The sequence below is a fragment of the Glycine soja genome, chromosome 3, assembly GCF_004193775.1.
Source record: "Glycine soja cultivar W05 chromosome 3, ASM419377v2, whole genome shotgun sequence".
NCBI classification, from domain to species: Eukaryota; Viridiplantae; Streptophyta; class Magnoliopsida; order Fabales; family Fabaceae; genus Glycine; species Glycine soja.
In genome coordinates, this window is record NC_041004.1 from 46691853 (window position 1) to 46717694 (window position 25842).

A 25842-nucleotide genomic window follows, 5' to 3' on the forward strand; every position below is an offset into this window, starting at 1 on the left:
GCGGCTTGACCTACTAAAATTCACAGAAAAAAAACCAAAATAGAAAAAAATATTAACAGATAGATGTTTATTTTTTATCACATCACTTATTTTATATACTTATACATATTATCTAGTTTTAATTATGTAAAATATAAATTGATTTATATATATTTCAAGTGATAACTTTCATATACCCCTCCCCTCCAAAAAGAATTATATTTTTGTTCCTACACCGCTTTTATATCATCATCATCGCCTTGGCGCGTCATTAGTTTTTCTCGTTTTCTTTCTTCCTTCCATCTAATATAATGTACCCAAAAATTATAAAAACAGTATTTACAACGTTCTTTTCTCCCTGATTAAAGATGGCTGATTGCAATAGGGATGCCACTAATCAAAATAGAACAAATGGCTTTTGCTTTATGATTATTCGGCCACTCGAATGCTAACAACCTAACAATAAAAAAAAAACCCTGCCTACTGAGAGTCTTTTGAAGGTGATGAAGGCAGAGTAATAATGGTATACATCGATACATGCAAAATGACATTATGGCATTGGCATGCATCTTCATATTCTGTGAATTCATGGTTTTCACTATTATTGCATCAAGTGTCATTGGCTATATATAGAGAATGCTTAAATCATGGTTTGATAAAAAAAAGTCTACAAGAAAATACTCAAAATATATATAAGAAAAAAACAAACATGAACAACTGATGCATTTGCAATTATACAACAGTAGTGTGCTTTCTCTTTTACTTGTACTTTTGTAATTCCCAAATAGGTTGCACAAAAAAAGTTCACTTATTTGGGTGTCCCGAAAGAAGCAAACTATCTTTCGTTTACATACAGGATCCAAGAGAGTTGTTTTTTGGCATAATACTGAATGGAATATCATTGATTGTGAATTAGATCCAGTATATAACTATGGCATCTTCGACAAATTAGAAAGTCCGCGAGTATTTCCTAATTTCATACATGATTGAAGATATGGAAACAAGATCCTTGTTCAATGCAGAACCACCAACGATCCTCTTGATGCAATCCGAGAGTCTTGTGTAATAAAGCAACAACTGAGTCAACGCAGCCCTTAAGATCTCCATACCACACAAGAAGTTGCTGAAAGAAGTGATAACGTCTTTATGCATCAGCTCTATTGCAGCCTTCCACCTACTCGCAAAATCCTTCACTAGTGGCTCGACTTCGGCAACAGTTATGGGCTTATCCGGATTTGATGTTGGGTCCTCGGCTGATAAATTACACAGAATCAAGCCAATATTTTCAAAATAGAAAACAAAAACAATGTGTGTCATTGTTATGATACTTACAGGCTTTGGACTTTACGAACTTGATTAAATTATTAAAATGTTCTTGAAGCAGTTCTTCCTACAAGGAATGAAGAGAACAGTGAGGACAACCACACATGAGAACAAGCGGGAAAATTATATATACTTTTTGCCTAGTATAATTTATAGGTACCCTTGCCCACTTTTTTTAATCTAAACCACTTGTTATATTTATAACTATTGTAGGTCTTTACTCCAAGTTGGAGATCATCGTCATCATTTCTGAGGTTTTATCTGCCTAAATGTTTTTTCACTTCCTTTCACAAGTAACAAATTGAGTTTTCATGAATTGAATGGTGGAGTGACTCGGCATACTAGTGTTATTTGAAAGTCATTATCTCAAGTTTAGGACTTAAAACACTACAGTTTTCTAGGCGGGTCTTAGATGCGAACATTATATGACAAAAGAAACAGGAATGAGAACATATAGCAACAGAAAATTGATGCACTCACTTCTTCCTGAAACTATCAAAACAAAAACTTATCATTGTGTTGAAACTATATATACAAGAAATTGATTGCAATTACCACAAAGATTGTTGTATTGCTCTTCAGCAGTTCCTCAAAGTGCATTTGAATTTTCCCACCTTCAGGACCTGCTTCCTGGAATCAAGCAAGTGGGAAAACTTTAGTTGTCAAAAGTCAGAGAACAACCCATCTGGTTATGAAAACCACATTGCACACCCTTGACCTTTCCATTGATTGATGCAGATATAGCTATACATTAAAACTAAGTTATTTTACAGATTCCTACCTTCAGAACAGTAATTGTCATATCATAATTGTTTATAAGAAACACTGTTTGTGATTTTGGTTTTGGGAAGTTCTTAGCAAGCTTGATAAGTAAGTCATCAACAGCCATTCTAAGTCGTTCCAAATTCAAATCAAGCTGCAATTGATCAGAGGATAGATTATATTAGAATTTTACAAAAGAAAACTTGGATGGCTCTAACTTTTATCATACTAACCTGACCATCTCCACATTCAGCGTTTAAATGGATAAGCGAAGCAGTAAACTCAGCATAACGCCTCATGACATAGTGAGGATGAACATCGTCTTCCCATAATGTCTTCACATTTGCATTACGCAAGCTGTTGAGGTGCATGTCAAATACCAATTTAAATCGAGGCCACAAGGATATATTGACCTGCCCAAAATAAAATTAGCTTCATCAGGGACCAATAGTAGTAAATTCTATATGATACACAGGCACATTATCTTATTAGCACCCAGTCCATCTAAATCCAAAGGTAACTTCCAACTATAAGCCAGATGCAAGTGAGAGGGACATTAGAAAACCAAGAATGTGTATATAAATAGAAGAGATAATAAAGAAAAGGGTGAGAAGGAAGATGAATTGGAGGGTGGGGGGGATTCAGAAAAAAAAAGTAAAAAAAAAACCCTCCACACTCTGCTTCGTGATATTTGCCAAATAAATAAATAAATAAATTTTCTATATATTGTACAAAAATGTGATTTGCATTATGTAGCAGAAAATAAAGTTGGAAAACCTAGTCAGACTATATTTGCTGTCATCCAGCAAATTCAATCACACTTCAAAGTGGGCAAAGGATTAGGAAACAATCAACATATTATACAAAAAAATGTCAATGAACATTATCCCAAATGAAAACAGGGGTAAAATCTGGTCAGATTTGAGTTTTGCTGTCATCAACCAATGTCAATCATATTTTACTTTTTCTCTTTTACCTCTTGTTATTTAACTTTAACAAGAGTTACATCCCAGTAACTTCAATGCCTTATAGTGAACAGAGCTAGACTCACAGCTCAATGCATGCACTAAAGCTACTCCCAAGCATAGAAGTCCATTCATCTAACTTATATGGTTTCCTGGTCTAAAGTCTAAACACTCTCAAGAAAAGACTAATCTTGTGTAAACAAGTCTATAACCATTGCATAGAAAACTGACCTTGTCTAAATATGAATCCAAGCATGGAATCCGTCTTCGAGACATGATGAGCTGAAATTGAAAAAAGTCAGTAACGAGTTGATTGTAAAAGTGAAATATCTTCAAATGCACCAAGTACATCTGCTAAAACATGCAGCATACTGCAATTTATTCTGTTGATTGCTATATGCTTCTACAAAGTTCTATGTCTACATATGTTTTATGTGCTAAAAAAGTTAAAGAGCAGAGAGTCATCAATATACTCATGATGTTGCATGGATCATTTCAACATTATTCATTCATATGGTAGCTCCTTCCTAAATGATGTTCCAAGATCCCCAACTGTTAAGTGAATTCTCTTTCAGTCTGTTTGGAATCAAATATTTTAAGAATTTATTTGATTTAAAAATGAAATCATTTGTTTATATAGTTATGATATAAAAAATGATTTTATTTGGAAATCCCTTTTCAATAGTTATGTGCAAATAGAAATCCACTCAAATTTGGTTGGATTTGACTTAATTTTAATTGTTGAAATTGACATTTTTTGCCCTTATTAGTTAAGTCATTTAACCTATTTTATGTAAACTTCAAACATAAAGTCAACTCAATTTATCTTTAATGTGTTCCAAACATGGAATTTCAAACATAAGAATTAATTCATAAATCAAATCAAACTATTTCTAATTTTTTTATTCCAAACACAACTTTCAAGAATTTCAGGAGGGGGTTAAGATTCAGAATTATATTCTTGGAACTTGGAATAAAATTCTAGAACTGTTAAGAATCATCCATTGAGATTACACTTAGGCTAGAAGTGTCTAATTAGCATCACTATGGTTTTTGTTTAGACATGTTCTTTTCACCCAAAGATCAAAATCAGAGTAAAACATTACCTGATGCTTGTGTATTATTTGAATCATAAGCATGAGGCCTATAGCATCATAACAATTTGGAAGTATAGAATCGAAGTGCTCATCAATGACACCAAATGGACCTGACAATATCAAAGAGCAAATAATAAGGGTCTGCTTGAAAACCCAATTCTGAGATGACATGGAATTCAACACTGAAGTGATCTAGTGGTGCTTGTATAATTATAATATATAATATACAATATATAACACAATGAATTTAACAACAATCCTTTCTTTATTCAAATTCAAATCATTACAACAACCACCACCAAAGCCGTTTTCCAGAAGGTAGGGTCAGCTACATGAATCGAATGAAGCCATTATGTTCTGTCTATAACTAATTCTTTAAAGAGTTCATTAAATTATAAATCCTTCTTAATGGTTTCATTTAGTTTCTTTCTTGATCTACCACTACCCCAAATTATTAGGCTATCCATCATCTGCCAATTATTCTAACTAGGGCCTTTAGCAGTCTTGTTCTCACATGCCCAAACCATATTAGATGTGATTTTACCTCCTTTTCCACACTAGATGCCACTCCAACTTCCTATCCAATATGAATATTCCTGGTCTAAACATTCCTTGTATGATCATCTTATTTCTCACAATAACTAAGTTCTCATCTTATGTGCTCCTTACACACATCAAGGTGACAATGAATCCAACAATGTTCACCTTCACCTCACATACCAATAAGCTAAAAGTCCTCCTTATGTATACTATTTGTTTAAATTTCAATTGAAAAAACTTGTCAAAATAATCAAGACACTCCATAAAAAATACCTGAAAAAATTTCATAAAATATAGATTCTTCTCCAAAGAAATCATCACAGAAATTATATCTGCATATGAACGAAGATAATGTCAATATGTATAAAAGTGACTTTAGGCTATGACAATATGACATGACATAGTGAACTTTTAGAGTACTCTGAAGTAGCAGTATCCATCAGCAGCTTCTGCAAGCTCCTGAACAGGACCTCATATGGATATTTATTGGAGCTGGCTTCAGCTATATGAGGAATTAATGCAGGTTCATCAATATCCTGTTAACAGTATAACAATTAATCTACTGTCAAATCTGATGCAGTTATCCAAAAGTCTGTAAAATGTGTGCAGAGTCACCTAATAATATATGAATTCCTATTGAACCATGCAAAGCTCAAGAATGACTTAATATTACAACAGAGGAACAAGTGTACTCTGATACCATATTAAAAATTAGATATCTTACCCCCACCCCTTGGCATCTGGAAGATGAAATTAGCAAGACTGGACATCAATGAGCGACCAAAACAAAAATTGGATAGATTCTGATATCATATTAGAAATGGACTGAATATAACTCAAACCCAAAAACTAGCTTAAGAAGGGAGGGTTGCCAAAAACTATATTGCTTGTCAATATGGGATATCTTAACAAAATGTGATTTCAAGTATGAATTTATTTATGAGAAAAAAGATTATGCACTGACAGTGTAAAAAGTTTTACATGGTCATCCAATCATAACTACCATGTATGATTAGTTTGTTGACTTTGAAAATAATTATCTTAAAGTAATTCAAATGGTGATTTATGATTGGATGATAGTGTAAAACTATTTTACACTGTCTGTGGAAAAGCATTAAACTCTTTATTTATTTGTTGAATCAAAGTAACATATAACTAATCATGATTGATTTATAAAATTAGTAATAGGTCCCCAAATCTTGAAACACAACTTGCTAAAATAAAATATTTATTTCTTTTCTAACTATTGTTTTTCCTAATTTTAAAATCTACCTTCACTCCTTGAAGAAAGTTATTGGCATTAATAACAATATAACTTACTTAAATAAACACATGGATTTCTAGGCCAATTTGATTAGTAGTCATAAAGAGAATCATCTTGCATGAATTTCCTTTTTTTTCTGGACAGGGTTATACCTTCAATATACTAATCCTATCCCCAAGAGCAAATACTGCAGATCGATTCTTCAGCGGTTCCCTTGCTCTTATGAACAGGCCACTGCTTCTAGTCTCTACACCAATTAAATCATTATATGTTGCTATATCCAGTTGTAGTTTCTCCAATGCTTGTATATAAGCGCGGAAATGAGCACTAAGAACCTGCAAACATTCAACAGCATTAGCGTATTTCTTGAAATTATCTTCAATTTTACTGTTTCTATAATTCTATCTAAAATTATCCCAGTGTGGATTTGGAAGGGCTTATTTGGGCTTGTGGAAATTGCTTATGACCTTCCTATGAGCTCTTTCTAGCTTACTTCAGTAAGCTTTACAATCAGACTTATGAATTAGCTCTCATTTGACAAGAGTTTATTGGACAAGTGCCTAATTATGCAAATTTCAGCTAATACAACCCAAAACAAAGTCTTTTATGCAAATTAATGATTTAGAACTACAAATCTGTGAAGATTAACAATAGACTAATCAGGTATAGCATCAAAGACACTTGATTATCAACCTAGAATCATTAACATCTTCCATACAGCAGTTGTCCTTGTCAGACCAAAACACAGCTACCTAAAGTCTCCAATGCTATCATATCCATATCTCATTTTAAACTGCATTTAAGAAAAAATATGTTATGTATTTTTAGTGTGGTGGGCTTTGGCTTCCTTCATTATTGAACCTAGATTTAGGTGGAATCATAATCATACAAAACAAGGTTTTTGTCATGAGATTACAAATTTAAAGGAGGCTCAGGTTTCAAAATACTAAACTAGACTTATCAAACAAAAAATTTCTCTTGAAGACACATGGGCCATGATGTTCATCTAAGGTTCAATATACTTTGAAAAAGATGCTTCGAATCAAGATTATAAACAAAGATAAGTACATCAAAAGCAACCAATCCTTTCTACTCCTGATAGCAATATTGATTCAAGATTCTAATTTTAACAGTTACCTTATTCATTGTATCAATGTATGCTGCACGAACTTCATTATATATTTCTTTGCCATGTTCCTTGAGGAAGGAAACAACATACCTAGACATGTATACTTCCATCCATTAGATAGAGAACCAAAAGCACACAACATTACCAAAGTGATTCCATAATTTAAAGGGGGGGCCAACGAAGTGAAGTATAGATTGGTAAATTTTACAGCCTTCCAATGTTGGCAGGCAACATAAAATTTATGCAAATGGTGGTAACAAAAACATTTAATTGAATATTTAGTAAATAGATTCTTCAAGATCAACAGTTCTGTTTATTACCAAAGGCACTGTGCAAGAAAGACTGAATACACACCAATTTAAACAAAATAATATTTAGTCAACAACATATGAAAAAGGAGATTTGCTTGAATACCATCTAATTCTCCAAGAGAGACAAGTATAAACAAAGTTTGTAGCCGTTATCAAGTAGATGCAATTACATGCTAGGAAAAATTATCAATTGGACTTTGAATAAAGTGTGAAGGAGTGGCTTAAGAAGCACAAATCAGCTTCATAGCCAAAAAAAACAAAAAAGTGATATAGCAATTCAACCAAATGCCAAAACCAACAGCGAGTTTCATTTCATTCAAATCTAAATAAAAAACATGAGCAAATGTTGCCAATAGATTTTTAAGAAAAGGAAAGGGTTAATTATCAAATAATCTGTTAAATTCAGGATATTAAAAGGCAATACAAAGAATAAAATCATTCCATTCAAATGGTAACCAAATCCATAAAATGCAGAAATCCAGAAACAGGTTTCAGAATGAAATAACTATATTTTCACTTATCTCAACTCTCAAGCAATCACCACCATAGCAAACTACTATGCTCCAAAAAACAATAAGAAAAACTCACTTGTATTTTAAAAGGACACTTTGTTGAAGTATTTGGATATTTGTTTTGGGCTTTCTCAGTGCATAAAGTTTCTGCACAATAAAGTCAAACACCTGCAGATGGGAAGCCATGATAATTATTTTTTTTACCTATTAAATGGTCTACCAAATAAAAAGAAAAATCAGCCAGAAGAAAATAGTATTCTTATATTTTAGGCATTAATAACCTTTGAAACTGCTTTCTGCCTGAGCTTTTCAAGCTCAGGTTGGACATCTTTTAGAGCTTTTGAAGCTTTAACCATTGGATCTACTTCTACAAACTTCAGTTTTTTACTGAGAATCTCAAGAGTTCTCATATATTCCTCATTGACCTGAAAAAAAGTCCAAAGTGTACAAGTCTAATTATAAGGGAATATAATGGTAACATGTAAATATAATGAAAACTATACACATTAAGAACCAAGTGATCTAAATAAAAATAAAAAACATAGACCACGATGATTAAATTGAAATAAATTAACTCTAGGCCAAAACATCAAAGAAGATCCAGAAAATGTATCTCAGTGGAAGATATAAACTGTCAATCTAGACATTATTCTCAAATTCAATATAATCATTATACACTTTTTTAAATGTTGCCATGGCTACCAATTTCTAGATATGTCAAAAATAATAAGATGTTGAGTCTATAACATCATAAACAAGATACGACCGATGGTGTGAACAATCAAAGTCACAAACAAAACACCTAAGATCCTTAATTAGGAATTTAGAATGTTGGTTTTGAAGTCGTGAAAACAGAAACGTATGTAAAATGCAAGCAAGATAGTATAATACTATAGGAAAATATTAAATATTTTCCACACCACCGGAAGCAACTTATGCAATATTGGTGGAGAGAAGTAGTTCATGAAAAAAAAATATACCTCTCCATCAACAAGAACGTCAACCATCCTTGGAGGAATTATTATGTCCTCCACAAACTTAGCCAATTTGGATTCAGCCACCTGTTGAATGAAACAAGACAAATCTTAACACAAGTAGAGAGAAGAGACAAAAATGGAGAAAGAGCATGTGATAAACATTAAAAGATTGTTAAGTGTAAGCAGCCTTCTGGTACAGGATGCTTCCCAGATCAAAAGGATAGTAAGTTACATAATACTAGTCATTTTGCTTTGGTTGTATTACTATTAAGCAAAGGCAAAATAGGATGAGGCAAGGAGGAACCACAAGGAGTCGATTTGGGGGCAGGACTTGTGTTTTGTGTGTGGTTCGGAGGAGGAAGGTGGGTGGCTCAATGAAGGTGTGAAGTGGAAAATAGGATGTAGGTAGTGGGTAAAGTTTTGGGAAGATAGGTGGAGGGAGGAGGGGTTATTGTTGATGGAGAAGTACTAGAGACTATATTGTATATCTCAACAGCAACATCACACTATTCAACAGATGGGCATTGAGGTGGGGGAATCGGGGGAATGGAATTTTGAGTGGTGGAGAATGTTGTTGGAAGGAGAGATGGAACTAGCAGCTAGCTTTACGGAGGATATTGAGGAGTAGAGGGTTCAGCCTAACCAACAAGATAGATGGATTTGGAAGTGGGATGTGAGTGGGTTGTACTCAGTGGGAAGTGGATATCATTTGCTTAATGAAGTTGTGGCGGATGAGAATGAAGACGGGGCATTCACACTTATCTGGAAAATGAAAATTCCAAGCAAGGTAGCACACTTTGTTTGGAGGCTGGTGAGGGATAGACTACCAACAAGAGCAAACCTAAGGAGAAGGAATGTGCAGCTAGATGATTATCGCTGCCTGTTTTGTTCGAGTCATGAGGAGGAAGTGTCCCACACATTTTTTGGCTGCCAAAGAATAATGCCTTTATGGTGGGAGAGCCTTGCATGAACAGAATTTGTAACTGTGTTCCCTGCATCGCCTAAGGAACACTTTCTACAACACTCTTACTGTAAGGCAATAGGAATAGTCCAAAACAGATGGTGGATTTGATGGGTTGCCCTCACATGGTGCATTTGGAATCTCAGAAACAGAATTGTATTCTCAAATGAGGAGTTTAATGGACAGAAATTGATGGAGGATGCAATTTTCTTCTGCTGGACGTGGCTCAGACATTTAGATAATATTAAATCTGGATTCTTGTACAAGGGAGGGATTAGACCATAGATACTTTTTGTAATGGGTATTCCAGTGTGCCCAGAAATGGGGGTTATGGTATTCTAATATCTCAAGCATATTTCCCAACCATAACCCAACATAGATAACATGCACACTGGGATGTACAGATATTGGTACTACTTGTACTGATTTATATATATATATAATACACACTTATTTTTGCTGATGAAAAAAAAATAACCAAAGGCAAAAGGGTGGTACAATTTATGAACAACTTTGAATTTTTTTTGTCTAAATTAAACATTCATACCTTGCGATTCTTAAGTCTCAAACTCATATCCATAGACTTCTCTTGGAGAATCTTTATGTCTGAACTAATGGAACCAATTTCAGCCTGATAAAAAATAAGAAAGATTTTGTGATTTAATATTCAATATAGACAATAAAAAATGTACTTCAAATTTTTTATCAAGTCCTTCAAATTATTGAATGTATTACTGTGACTGTACATGGTTTTTGTTGCATGACTATTAAAGATGAAAAACAGGTCAATAAGTACTTCAGCATTGCAGAGTGAATCTAAGAATTTTCATGGGGATAGGTCTTCATAAAAAGAGAGGAAAATTGAAGTGTCAAATTCAAGCTTCAAGGTAAAACTTACTTGGCCAAAAACATACCTGAAATCCACTTAGAAGAGTTTCCATCTGTGACAAGATACTATCACAATCATGAATTTGATCGTGAAGAGAAACTAGATTATCACTTTCTTTAATATAATCCTGCAAAAAAAGGAACAATAGGAAAACTAATCATCAAATCAAACAAAAGCAAAAGCATTAGCTGAGTACAAACAACCACACCTTAATCAGATATTCATACTAACCAGGATAAGCAAAATAAAAAGCAATAGCTGTAAAAAATTTCAGAAAATTGACCACAAACCTGAATTGAATCCAATTCAACTTTGCGCAAATCGTTCTCAACTCCTTTTGTATAATCCCTAAGTTTGGTACCTTTAGACAGTATATTTGCAACTACCTACACAAAACAAAGCAACACAATAACTTAATATACGCCGATCCATTTCAATAGCAGTGTTTTCAACACAACAACGGCAAAGTGACTCACATCATTGTTCTTACACTCTTCTAGTTCCTGTTCTAGTCCTTCCAATGATATATCATCGCTGCAAAGTTAACAGAAACATATAAAACAAGTCTTGATTCTAAAGTTGCATGCTCAAAAGTGAATGAACTAGAAATAAACTTAGTAGAAAGTGAAGAAGACCTGCTTGGATCATCTTCCAAAGTTAGGTCTCCAACAAACGCTCCCAAATCGAACACATTCTTCTGCGCATCGTTGGTTTCACCGATAGAGGGACTCTGCAGAGAACCGAATCAGCAAAAGAGAAATGAAAAATGGTGATAATAATTGACTGAGACTGGGAACTAGAATCGTTTCAACTGAAGTGCAATTGAAAAGAAAGATGACGGGTTCGCACCACTGTGGCTCCGGCAACATCGGCCATTGTTGACGAGAGTGTCAAGTGTACGGAATGAGTCGTCGTGTGATTAGAAGAAGCGCGGCTTCGGGTTCAGCATCGTGAAAAACAAATGCAACACATCGTGGATGAGATCTGAATGGATCCACCAAGAAGAAACTACAAAGCTGTACCCAATACCAGTCGAAACAAAATAAAGAGAATGGGAAAATTACCATATCATTTCTATAATTTATTCTAGAACCCAATAAAAGTTTCCATTACACATTACAGCAAAATAATGAATAATAAACAATACTCCTATAAATAATAAATAAATCAGGGCGTTGTGGATATGTTTTTGATTTTGTGATATTAGTTTATTTAACATTAATTATTATTTTAAATATTGTAATATGAACACAATTATATTAAAATAAAATAACTTTTTTTCTTGAGTCACGATGCCATTAGTGTTCTTCAAGAATCTATATGATAAATATTCCCTCACGGTCACATTTTTAAAATAATAGATACTAGTATTACTCGAGTAAATAATGCTGGTATGGATCTCCATATTTAAAATATCTTGTATAAATATTTTAAAATTTAATGATAAGTGAATGTTTAATGATTTTAAAAAGAACGTTTTGGTCTTTTCTAATATAAACAATTTCACGTCATATGCTCTACCGTAAAAAATCTTATTATAAATTTATTTTTATATAAACTTGTTTTACTGTTGTGTTAAATATTTTAAAAATATCTAACAAAACGAAAAATTATCGTATTAAATATTTATGGGAAACGGGAAGAGAGAGAAAAGGTTAAAAAATCATGAGCTATAAGGGTGAGGCTCATGCTAGTAGGGTTGTTAAGGGTGTTCACACTTTGATTTTCATTAAAAATTTGTTTAAACCAAATTTATAAAATATATATTGGTTTAATTTTTCATCTATCTTAAATCAAATATATCTTAAAAAAATATTTTTAAAAAAAGTGATATATATTTTATAAGTTTTACATATAAACGATAAAATATTTTGAAACTCAAATAATATATATATAAAACACATAATACTAAAATAATATAAGGGGTGGGACTGGCCAGGTGTAATTACTTATTTTCTTTTATCACAACAAAATATTTAGGTCACGGCGTCGTTTCAGGAAAGGCAAGAAGAGTAAAGAGTGGTCAATCGGAAGCATTTTCCGTTTCCATTTCCATTTTGTTTGGGCATCAACCGGCATAGGCAATATAAAACCCCATTTCGTGTGCTACCGCTACTGACGCAACTCACAAGTGAAGAAGAACGAGAGATTGAGAAGAGAAAGCGTTCCAAAATGTTCACGCTATCTCGCGTGTTCCCTCTCACTTCCCCTTCCAGGTACTTACTTTCTTTCACTATCACTTATTACCTCTACTTTCTAATCGATTCATTATTCTTCGCAACCTTGTCCGAACACTAAAGAAAAAGGTTGTAAAAAAGGCATAGGCTTTATTATATTGTTTTAACATGGAATCTCTCGTTTATTAGGCCACGCTCTTGCAAAATAAAACATATGCTTTTGATAATGTTAGATAGATGACATCACGACACGATATGCATTTAAATTTTGCAATTTTGTGAAACAGGCATAGGCTCTTGGAAGTGCTGTCCTCTAGGAAAGTTGAAGTCGGAGACCGTCTGCGCCAAGAGGGGCGCGATTTTACCTATTCAGCTGCCATTTCTACTGCTACAAATAACTATGCTGCCAAAGGCATTGCTTTATACAAGTGTTTATATTTTTGTTACCAGTTGAGGCATTACCTTTACTTCTGTTTTCCTACCATAAACTTGCAGGACACGCTTCCGATCGAATATTTGCTCCTTATACTGTTTACAAGGGCAAAGCTGCATTCTCGTTGATTCCTTGTCTTCCAACTTTCACTAAGTTGGATGTAAGATTGTGGTTTTCTTTTAACAAATTTATTGAATGTGACTTTTTTTTGTGTGTGTGTGTGTGTTGTATTAACCAAGCATCATATTTGTCAATTCCACTTGTCAGTCTGGGACTGTTGTAGTTGATCGACGCGGTTCAATCATGATGTCTTTCATGCATTCTATTGGAGAGCGCAAATATGACTGGGATAAAAGACAGGTAATTATTTTTGCTATTCCATTTGCACGGTTAAAGTTGTCTGGGTTGTCCCCCTCCTCTCCTCCTCCTCCCCCGTTTCTGCAATAGAGAATGCATTGTCAAGTTGACCTAATATCTTGTTTCTGATGTTCTATTTAGTAATTCAAGGAGGAAACATACATAGAATATTTTGATGTCCCTTTATCTTCCTCTAATAATAATTATCCTTTTGTAGAAATTTGCTCTCTCGGCAACTGAAGTTGGTTCTTTGATAACCATGGACGCTCAAGATTCCTGTGATTTCTTTCATGACCCCTCAATGTTATCAAGGTTGGTTTCATGGCTCTTGGACTAGGTTTTTTCTGGCCAACTAATTATCATTAACCTATTAATTAGATTTTTTTTTATGTTTACACCACTTTAAAGATGATTAGTGATGGTTTAGTAAGCACCTTATGTTGCAGTAATGCTGGTCAAGTAAGGAAGAGCTTATCAATTAAGCCTCATGCAAATGGCTACTTTGTGTCTTTGAGTAAGATATTTTTTTGTTGAGTTTTTCTCCTTTTGTGCTGCTTACTATAGATTGCACAATGCACCCACTCTCTCTCTCTGATTATTTCTCCTTCTTTGGCAGCTGTTGTCAACAACCTGTTAAACACCAAAGACTACTTCAGTGTTCCCGTCACAACTGCTGAGTTTGCTGTAATGAAGACAGCTTGCACTGTATGCCTTTTATCTGCTTAGTTTCTCATAAGTTTGTGTTAATTATGTTATAGCTTCCACTAGTTATGGACTATTGAGTTTCTGCTTGCGATATTTATGAAATAAGAATGGAGAGGGTTATCTGTTATCTTGTCAACAATTTTCTTTCTAGCGATGAAGTGAGAAACCGATAAAGAAAATAATTATCCTGGCATTCTTCATGCCTATTATTCCGTTAATCTTTAATCAACACAGTTCTTGTCTTAAAATAATACTTTACAATAATGCCTTGAATCTTGATTTAACACTGTGGTCCTTTAAATTTATTCAGACTGCCTGTTTGACATTTTTATTAGCATTCTTGAACTATTTTCTGCACATGTGACCATGTTGGCAACAACCCAGTTTTGTTTTTAGGTGAGGATTGAAATATAGTTGAATATATGTTATTTTGTTTACTGCAAAAAACTGTCATGGCGTTGATTTCATTCACAATTTACTGTAGATAAATAGAACTTAAAATAAGTATATATAAAACTGTTCTAGTCATTGAACCAATGAAGGTATTCGTGGTTCACTAGTCTAAGCATGGTTGAACCAAACATATACACTCCCACATGCACACCATATTCTATGACCTGCAAGAAAAGAAAAACCCAGTATAAGAGGTTAAATAAAGATCATCCTACAAATGCAACATGAAATAAAACATTAAAGCAAAAAGGGGCTGAAAGGGCAACTATTGTGTTGCTTGGTGCTTCGAAGTCTCGCGTTGGACACTCAGTCAAACATACAACATATATTAAAGTTAAGAGGAGGTTTTATTTGCAAGTCCCTTGTAGGATAATGAGTACAACATACATGAAAAGTAGGAGGGAGGCAAGTGATATCATGCCTTGCTTATATGTGGCCTTTGTATTTTGAAACTGGTTCATCATTTGGCTTAAATAAACCTGGTTGAATTATTATTAACTTTTTTTTTTTTTAAATCAATTCTCAAAATAGCTGTTTGTATTGGGCAACTAGGAGCATTCATGCTAGTTTATTTATTTGTGGGGTAGGATCCAGTTCTTACTTCCCAGTCCCTGCTCGTTTCTTGAGTTTGGATCCAGTTATTCATATATGACCCCTAGTCCTTCTTAGATGATTAGTTTTATTCATTTTCTGTTAATTCTATTGATAGCAGTTAATTACTTTCAGTTTTCTCTGTTTCCTTCTTTCTGATGTTTTGTGGTTATGATAGTTTGTCATCCAAACAGGTTGTAGAAAGCCACACTAGTTGATTCAGTGAAACTTCAATTCCATTTTCATCTCTACATTTATTCTAGCAGCCCTCGTTCCCCAAAAAATGTTTAGTATTATTTTGCACCTTGGTAAGAGATTTGTCACTTATTAATTTGTCTTCTGATGCAGTTTGCATTGCCACACATTATGGGTTGGGACCAGATAACTAATCAGCAATCCAGAGGCATAGATGGCCTTCAAGCAAAGGGTGACTCTAAAGTTTCAGAGTTGGAATGGGAAAGATGAATTGCTAGGAATATCCGAATATGAAATGGATCCTTTTTTGTTTTGCAATTCTAATTTGTATATTGCCAATTTGAAGACGAGGATTTGCTAGGGGAAGATGTAAATTGCAATCTTTAAGAAAGGGATACGTGATGTTGTATAACTTGTTAAACTAGTATGCTCTTCTGCCTGGCTTTGAAAATACTATAGTATTAACTGTTTGAAAAATCATCAATCTGATGGCAACACGGAAGTATATCAGTCCTTTAACAGCGAGTTGATGATTATGCATCATCAGTATTCTTTGTGTCATTGTGAATAAATAATCTTGATCTTTTTATTTTAAGGATAAATATGTAGTTTTAATTTTGACGCTCTTTTTTTTTTAAGATAAAAGTGTAATTCTATAAGTATATTTTGTTATCTCACTTATTTAAGAAAAAGATGAAACAATTACCTCACTTATTTAGAGTTTTTTTTTTTTTACTGATGAATAAATTTTTTATATTATATTTACTGTCTGGTGTAATACAATTTGCTGTTTAATTCATTAATTTTTTAACAAACACTGATAATAATGAATCCATGAAATTAACAAACACCATTACTATTTTAACAAAAATATATATATTTTAATTCATAAAGAGTAACAGAATTAAAATTAACAAATGAACTTAAATTAATTAAGTTATATTATCATTATTCTCAGAAATTAACAAATTCTATTACATAATTCGAATTGTAATAGTCTAGTCCACCATCACAGTTGGGTCTCGAGAGCTAAATCACTCCTCCACCACAAGTATATTAAATTAAACCTAACTTAGTTTAGTTTTTATGATTAATTACTCAATTTTATCCCTCCCTTAATTTTTATTTAATTACAAATTTAAGTATGACAGGCTCCTCTCATCCAACCAACATCCTCACCACCACCAATTGCTCCAAAGCCCAAAAAACTCCATCTGTTTATTATCGGTTGATACATAACAACTAATGAGTTTAATATATGGTTGTAAAAAGGGTATATATCTTGGAACGACATTTTAATAATAAAAATTTATCACAATAACTCATGAAAATTTTATAAATTTGGGCTGGTTTTCGGCTTTTGATGCCTTGACTGTCATTTTCAAAAAATTAATTACACAATAAAAGATATTTTTGTTATTTTTTGGCACAGTATTTTCATTGTGTATTGCAAAGTTACACCCCATATCACAACAACATATATTCAGTCAAGGGTAACTTTGTAAAAATAGTATTTTGGAAAAGTTGGTGTTGAATTTAACAAAAGAAAGGGGGTGTTCTAGGTGCATTAGACATAATGCTTGTGCACGCTTTAACCAATTGAACTAACATGCTAATTATGTTATAAAATAAATAATATTAATATATATAATAGTAAAAAATTTAATATATATTTAATATTAATCATATAAATTATATTAAATTAATTGTCACAAAATTTATTATTTAAATTCACTTTCTTGGATGCACAAGGAATATGCCTGATGCATCGAGCAACACCCAAAAAAGGTCGGAGTAGCATAGCTCATTTCCTTATAGCTTGATCCAGGCCTGTTTCAACTTCGAGGGCAGGGTGGAGCCATGCTCTGCTGTGTCTCAAATATTTTATGGACCCAAAAATTCTTTCAACTTATATAGTTTTTACTTATTTTTAATGACGTGGACAGGATCATTTTAACTTACTCCATCAGATTTGAAATATAAGAAAAAAAATGGATTACGATAATTAATAATGTAAGTTATCATAATTTAATTTTGGTAGTCTCAATAATTTGTTTTCTAAAGTATCATTTTCATTTAATTGCATAGGACAAAAATACAGATTGTTCGAAATAAAATAGGATACCGATTGTCTGACACATCTAACATATATATATATACAACCATAACCCATTAGAGGACAAGAAAGAAAGTGGTATATGAGTGATAGGTAATCTGAAAGGAAAGAAAGAAAGAATGTAAAACCAAAAAAAAAAATTAAGGGTACAAAAATGTCATTTTTTTAGTGAGAATGTGAAATTTTAAAATTATTACATACATATGTCATGACTCATGATGACAAATTTATATATATATATCCCCTGTTTGTGTTTGTCTTAAAAAAAATCCTTTTTGTGATTCTTTTCCTATCCCTAAATATGACATGTGACTAAATTTCTTTGCTATTTGTTTTTCAGATGTAATTTTTTATTGAAAGGACGAGAAAATTAAATGACGTGATTAAAAAAAATCTCACAGAATTAAGCTTGACATTTAATAGATGAAAGCCATTCAATAATATCTAACCATTTTCCAATCGTGTTTATGCATCCATATACAATACATGTGTCCTGATATTCCTTAATTGCTTATTGACTACAAGTCTACAACGTCAACCACATACATTTTCCTTCGATCCCTTCCATCCAAAGGAAACAAAACAAAAAAGTGAAGGCAGAAACAAGAACGGAAATGGCTCTACAACAATAATTCTATATTTACGTACAAGCAAAGAATGCAACAACAACACGAAGGTATTACTTGGACGTGAACTAACTCAAAAACAATAGTGCTAGAACCAAATTAAAGCTAGGTACGTCATGATGAAGAAGAATATTAAATATGATATGATATCATGCGTTATGGGCACAGAGGATTGTTGCCTGGCCCACCATAATAGAAGTATGTGCCCCATTCATTACTATAGGAGCTCTTGATGTCATAACAATTGGTGTTCTCAGCAAGTGTTAAGATATTGTGCACCGAGCTAAGACTATTGTCGGTGTCTACAATCTCAAGATTACGAAAATAGCTTGATTTTCCAAAACCATCATTAGCAAAGTGGCCCGAGCCCATTTGGGTTGAGGTGTGTTGGCCATTGGCACGTGTGTTAACCACTTCGCCACCCCACTCCACCATGGTGGCGTGTGTGGCCAAGTGTGTGAATAACCCTTCTGGCCAGTACCCTACCAATGTGCCATCACCAAAACTCATCCACCAATTCCCTACTTTCGGGTCCTAATTAATTAATATTACAAAAGGAAGTGAGTATGCATAATTGATATATTGGATTAGATAATTATTTGGACAAAATTAAATCATAAGTTCTTTAAATTAATTTGCATGTGGAAGAATTTAAATATTAACCTTCCAAATTAGGATGGTGATGTCATATTGGTTGGATTCATAAGATGAGATGGGGGAAATGGCAGCTCCAATGGCTATCCTGCCATTTGTTTGCACAAAACCCGCACAAAGAAGGTTGTAGCATCCGGTTGCTTGATATGAGTCACTCTGCATCACCCAAAAGAAACTAGACAAAATTTATAAATCTCCACTCAAGGGCAAACTATCCCAATAATTGTTTTCTGAGTAATAAATACATGAGTTTAATTTATTGCAAGTTTATTATTTTTATTTTGTTATAAAAACATCTAATAGGAATTCACCCTACCGCTTTGTCATATATATAAAAGTTCATTCATGTTTACGCTAGGGTTGATTGATGTGAGTAGGAGGAGAATGAAGAAAAGAGAGAGATGAATGCTGACCGTCCAGTAAGTGAATAATCTGGGCCTGCTGTCACCATAAAGCTCCGGACTGACCTGACTAGTAGAACAATCAAAGCTTTAGAGACCATTTCTTAATTCCACCATAAACCAAAAGATTAAGAGAGAGATATATACTATTATTTGGTAAATCTAGCTTCTCTATTTCTCCACATTGGATGCAATGTACTACTTCTCACTTGTAATCATCTAATCTAATTAGTTTAGATAGTTATAAATGTAGAGTATGTAATAAAGCAAAATAAGACACTACACAAAAAATGTAAATCTACTTACTCTTACTAGAAATTTGTTTTTGAAATCATCTAGTAAAAAAAGTTATATATATAGCTTGTTATTTAATGAATATATGATATAAATATGTGAAAATACAATTATAATTATTTTGAGATATCTTATCTGCCCAAATGATTAAACAATTAACTTTTATGAAAACGTTATTTATGAAACTTTGAAGAGAGAGAGAGTAGAATTTAGATAGAATACCTGCCATCCAGCTTCAATGCTGTTGAGATCTGTGCCATCAAAGGAGCCAGAAAGAATCCAAATTTGAGAGAGACTGAACTCGTTGACTACTTGGATCGAAGGTTCCCACACATTTATTGTTGCCTTTGCACCGTAAACCTCCTGTGATGATCCAGTGTATGCGATCGCATGCTACATATGTACACAAAATAATTACTAATAATTAATGCTAAGTTTCCTCTCAATCAAAATAAAAACTACAGTTGCAAAATATATTTCTTTTTGGTACATTAATATAACTGTTTTACTCACGTAAATTATATTCCCCAAAAGTTAGAGTTATACTATAAAATTAAGCTATTCATATATACTGCAGACTGATAAACTTCGATAGTTTGATTTATCATTATTCAGATTTAATATATTAGTTTTTTGGGACCCAATATCTTTACGGATAATCGATTACTATATGATAAGATAATATTATAAAATACAGCGTCAAAGCAATTTGCACATTGATTGATGAAATATAGGTACTGTTAGCCAAGGGAAGTAAGATGGGATGATCAGGTATACTAATTATTTGGTAATTATCAGAGTTCAAATGCTAGTGTCTGAACTAATTAACGTTATAAAGTAATGAGATAATCTCATTCACTAATTAAATACCTTTATTTTAGTCAAATATACTTATAACTTAATAAAAAAAAACAGTAGGCTAATTGAAATGATTTATAAAACTCACTATTTCTCTAAATGGCATCATTCATATTACTTTACACTTTTTTTTTCTATCTCTCATAATTATAAAAAAAAATTGTAAACTTTGTTATATAAAACTAATAAAAGAATGTTAGGAATTCAATTTTTTAAAATAAAAACTGGACATTTGCAGAATTAATTAATTACCAAACGAGACGGTGTAAATGGTTAGTGGTCCTCGCCTCGGTCAAAATATTGACACGTATTTATAACAGTGACATTAATTGCCAACCTCTTGTTTATGTTAAAATTAAAAAATTAAAAAAAAATACTAGTACTTCTCGGAGTTTCACTTTCACATTTAGAATTGTCAACTATTTTGCAGTAACACTTTGAAATTCACAAAATTTTTGTCCATATAAAAATCACTAGTAATCTATCAATTTTAGTGTTTTTTATACTGTTTTTTTTTCCTTTTTAAAGTATTTCTTAGAGTATGTTTTTTATATTAATCCATTTTAGAATAAAAATATTCCTAATTAAATAGGAGAAATGTTATATTGAGTATTGACATATATTTATTAGAGAAAAAAACATTACTAAAAATGATTTTTTTAAAAATATATAAATTTATGATAACTTTATTACTATCAACTAAATTAATTAATCATTATTTTTATTTTTGATTAATTAAATAATTAGTTGTTAAAAAAGGAGATAATTATATATTCATCAACTTGATATTCTTACAAGTATAAAGACAACTGGATTTGATTTCCTTCAATTAAAAAAATGACATTTACAACTTGGGCATCTTGGTTAAATGATATCCTAAGAAAAATAAAAAAAAATAAATGATATAATAAAAGCGATATGGCGAGTGAATATAGAGGCATAAATAGAGATGGTCCTTTGAAAAAAGAATTAACAATGTAGAGTAAAGAATGGTAGCGTTGTTTAATTGTTTAGTAGTAGTTGCAAATGAAACGTACGAACCTCATGGCCATTGCCGCTGACTACATCGGGGGCGTCACTGCGCCCAGTAAGACGAAACCGTCGTTGCTTCTTTCCAAAGTCAAACAAAGACTTTGCTCTCAACACGTCATGCACCGTGCTCCGCCGTATCGGAACCGTTCCCTTTGGACAGCGCGTTCCATTTTTATGCCACATTTGCCATGCACTCCTAATTTCTATCTCTTTCTCTTCTACTCTCTTCATACCCCTTGGCATCTTCGTTGGTGCTTTCTGTTATCCATTAATCAAATGAAAAAAAAAAAAACTAGTGATCTAAGTTAATTAATTAGGTGCATATATATATATATATAGATAGATAGATATCTTATGATTTGAATTATGAAGGAGGTGTACGTGTACCTGAATCTTGTGATTCTTTAAAAGGGGGTGATCTAAAGCTGGTTGTTTTCTTTTATGGACACAATCTATGAGATCACCATCTGGACTCTGAAATAATAATTAAGATTCAACATCATTTATCAATGAAAATATTCTAATAATGATGATTATTATATAGAAAAACAAAAAAGGAAAAACATGAACATTTTCAACCATTGACACATACACATATTTAGCATATTAATTACCTCTATGGTGAGGACCGGAGGCTTGTTAATGTTGTCCAAGTGTCTCTGAATCCTTTGGAGTCTCAAGCTGCTGACTTTCCTATACCTTGTGTAATTGAAGGTGCTGGGTTCAACCTCAAACGTTTGTAGAAGAAGGGTCAAGAAGAAACCAAGAAGGAGAAGATGATGACTAGGATGAGGAGGAGCAGAACAAGAACAGCCAACAACAATACCCATTATTTTTCTCTTTCAGTGTCAAGAATGAAAATAATTGGTAAAGTGGAGGAAAACCATTACTAGCAAAGAAAACAGCACAAAGTAAATCTGACTTTCATGGGTTTTTCCATATACCACACCCAAATAGTAACATAAACAAAGAAAATAGAGCTGGAAAAAAGACTTGTAATTAGGGGGGGGTAAACCTGATCTCTTTATTATTTCTCTCTCTCTCTCTTAAAAGTATTAATGGTGAGGATGGGGTGGTGGGTGGGGTTAATTAAGGTGCTGCTCAGAGACCCTCTTGGACTTTCAGCATCAATATCATGATTGCTTGCATTTGATTCATCATGTATATTAATGGTGCATGATCATGGGGCTTCATCATCTATCTAAAGTCTAAACATATGTTTCAAACGTTGAAGCAAATTACTAAGGAGAGAGGAGAAAGTTGTGGTTGTGGCCTGGCAGGCCTCACATTCGAAACTTATTGAAAGCAAAATAAAAACGCAGACCTACCCAACTGAAAACAATCCCCTTTTTATTGCACTTCTTCAATGTGCATCTGCCACCATACACTTTGCCATTAATATTTCCCTTGAAACCAGTATAATGCCTTCCCTCCTTTACTACTTTATAACTTTGTTTTGCTTTGCTTTGATTTTTTTTATGTTTGAAAAAAAAAACTGACAAGTGGGTAATCAAATGTTGGAGAGTTGTACCAGTGAGTATAATTCCGTTGTAGTTTATATAAAAAAATCTAATTTGATTATCACATAATGTATCATCAGAGAAAGATGAAAATTTTTAAGTGTGATTAAGCTCCAAATCCGATATTAGAACTGAAAGTTATTGGATATCTCGGATATTACCAGAGTAAAAAATCTCAATCAATTAACCTGGGCTTGACTGACAATAGCTAGTCACTTTTCAATATTTTCCCCTAAAATTATGTAAGCAAATGATCTGTGTATGTAGCCATGCCTCTGATTAATGAACAAGAACAAGAATTATATATTCACCTTTGTATTTTTTTTAACAGAAATAAAAATTAACCAGTGTGTATGTATTGGTAAAATCTAATACTACCTAGTGTTGTTCTGCTCTTTGTTTTTCTGAGGCCGGATGGAAAATGAAAACGAAAAAATAGTTACTTTTGTTACCGTAGCATTTATCGAGTAATAATGTTTCGTTTTGGTTGTGTACATCCCTTCTCATGTTCTTCCAACAATTTATTTTACAATACTTTTTATTTTTTTATTTCTATCCATAACATCACTTATACTTTTCACTGTTTTGTTCTTATTTCTCTCCTAACTGCAAAAAAATGTGGTGAAAAAAAAATGAGGAATGCCTATATATTGCACCTCTCATGTCTATTTGTCACTTGAGTCAATAATTTTTATCTACTTTAGATTAAAATTATTTAACTTATAAGGACAAAAAAAACATTAGTTTGATAATAAATACAGTCGCAAAAATGTAATCGGAGTAGAATGTCTCTGTCTGTAAAAAAAAAAAAAAACCTTCTCTTTCATGTTTCTCAAATAATTGTCTACTAATAAAAAATTAATCATTATTTTATCTTTCTTTATTCTTGATGTAATCATTTTTTAAAATATTAGACCCTGCTAAGGCATAGGAAGAAGCTAAATGAAAGATCCTACAGAGGACGAGTGAAAAAAGAAAGGAAATTATACATGTAAATTAAATCTATAATAAAAAGAACTAGCAATCAAATGTCTCTCAAAGTACGCTCGTCGGGAATTGAGATTAGTGCAAAAATTAATTTCCTAAAATGATAAATTTACAGTTTGAATTTATATTAAAAGTAAGTATATAGCCATAGGACGAGATTTAATATAAAAGTGAATCTCCACTGGAATCTGTCTACGCTTTGGACTTTAAGACATCGCGATCGAAGTATTCAGTCAACGTATTGGGGAGGCTTCTCTCTGATTTTTATGAGAGAGATCCATTTGAACATATGTTTTACCAACGCACGGCCATCCATATGACATGGAAACTAGTACAAATATGATAATTAGCGTATTTAAATCGGCTAAACTTCTAATCGCGAATCTCGAATTATTCTTTATTGAAGACAAAATTTTAGTTGTCAGTGCAGTGTATGTGTATCATATACCAAGTAGTATCATACTTCTTGTATTTGCAGCTATAATAGTTAGAGTTTGATAACAAGTTTTTCTAATGTTTTGACACTTATTAAAAAACATTAAATATATTATAAAGTATTTCAAATTAATTAAAAAAGTGAATCCTTGAATATTTTATATTTTTAATATAAGAAACACTTTTTAGTATAAAAAAAATTATGTTCGTAACCACTACTCTAGGATGCACATTAGAGAAACCGACTTATACTTTGACAATCCCATATATTAATATCAAACATTATCTCGTAAGGCTCTCAGAGGAATCTTGATTAAAATTCTCCATCTAGTACTTGGAAAATATTTCTAGACCAGCTTTTCGTTAATCACTGCATTCAACCTTAAATAAAGCACGACCTTCGGTCTTCAATCATTAAATGGAAGTTTCAAAGACAGATAATCAGCTTCCTGCTTTATCCATTGAAACATGAATACATTTAATGAAACACTATGATTACGGAACAATATGGGTTATATGTGGTATTTTGTTTTTAAAAAGTGAAAAAAGAAAATACGAACACCATTTCATTTCATGGAATAATATATCTTTACAGAGTATAATCAAGCAAACGAGCACTTCTCTTGACGAAATAATCACCACCGGAGCTACAAAGGACGATCGAAGTTTATTCTTTTTTGGTGATAAGCTCCAATTGTATCATAGGTATTACAAAAAAAAAAAGGTTTTTTTTTTCCATATACTTGTAGTCATTAACTCGAATTCTTTCATTTTTAAGATTTCTGAAATTCTGTGGATTATACCTATTTGAATAAATACCTCGACCATTCCCACTCGATAGATCAACATTGGGCGAAAGCAATCAAGTCATTATCGTGATGAGCTCCATACGAAGGCAAGGAATTGGATTGCAGCAACACCTAACTATCACCTATTTGGCACGATAATACGTAAAGATGTATTTTCCTTTTACAATTAAAATGTAAAAAATAAATTACAACCACGAGAACGATAGAAAGAGAAGAAACAAAAGTACACAATAAGTTATATAACAGGAAAAAAAAACATCGTAAAAAAACTACACAATCAATCAAAAATCAATAATATTTATCATGTGTTTGGAACAGCTGAAAATAAGAGAATTTTAATAAATATTATACGTATAATCAATTATAAGTAAATTTCATTTGAATGAAAAAAAAAATCAATTTTTGCACATAAAAGTATGCTAGCTGAAAGAAAAAATAAACCGTTAAAAAATAATCATAAACTATAAATTTTTGGAAGAAAACATCTCGT

General features: G+C 32.5%; 3 protein-coding genes across 3 annotated transcripts; 1 reads left to right on the forward strand and 2 right to left on the reverse strand.

Moving 5' to 3' along the window:
- Positions 1–667: 667 nt before the first annotated feature.
- Positions 668–11791, reverse strand: LOC114407750 (vacuolar protein sorting-associated protein 52 A-like). The gene is made up of 20 exons (XM_028370976.1): positions 11559–11791; positions 11345–11439; positions 11186–11243; positions 11000–11095; positions 10735–10836; positions 10368–10451; positions 8863–8943; positions 8164–8307; positions 7959–8050; positions 7068–7149; positions 6083–6265; positions 5087–5202; positions 4940–4998; positions 4136–4236; positions 3261–3311; positions 2298–2477; positions 2084–2218; positions 1858–1932; positions 1312–1369; positions 668–1232 (listed from the first exon to the last, which is right to left on the reverse strand). The coding sequence occupies exons 1-20, from the start codon at positions 11583–11585 to the stop codon at positions 928–930; spliced, it is 2124 nt and encodes a 707-aa protein (XP_028226777.1). The 5' UTR covers positions 11586–11791; the 3' UTR covers positions 668–927.
- An 865-nt stretch (positions 11792–12656) lies between these two features.
- On the forward strand, positions 12657–16160 carry LOC114407751 (single-stranded DNA-binding protein WHY2, mitochondrial-like). The gene is made up of 8 exons (XM_028370977.1): positions 12657–12925; positions 13174–13298; positions 13382–13479; positions 13587–13679; positions 13894–13988; positions 14123–14190; positions 14293–14381; positions 15774–16160. The coding sequence occupies exons 1-8, from the start codon at positions 12882–12884 to the stop codon at positions 15888–15890; spliced, it is 729 nt and encodes a 242-aa protein (XP_028226778.1). The 5' UTR covers positions 12657–12881; the 3' UTR covers positions 15891–16160.
- A 1991-nt stretch (positions 16161–18151) lies between these two features.
- LOC114407752 lies at positions 18152–22985 on the reverse strand. Its single transcript, XM_028370978.1, has 7 exons — positions 22216–22985; positions 21989–22075; positions 21611–21859; positions 19934–20104; positions 19430–19483; positions 19026–19172; positions 18152–18896 (listed from the first exon to the last, which is right to left on the reverse strand). Exons 1-7 carry the CDS (start codon positions 22429–22431, stop codon positions 18519–18521), a joined length of 1302 nt encoding a protein of 433 aa, XP_028226779.1. The 5' UTR covers positions 22432–22985; the 3' UTR covers positions 18152–18518.
- Positions 22986–25842: the final 2857 nt, after the last annotated feature.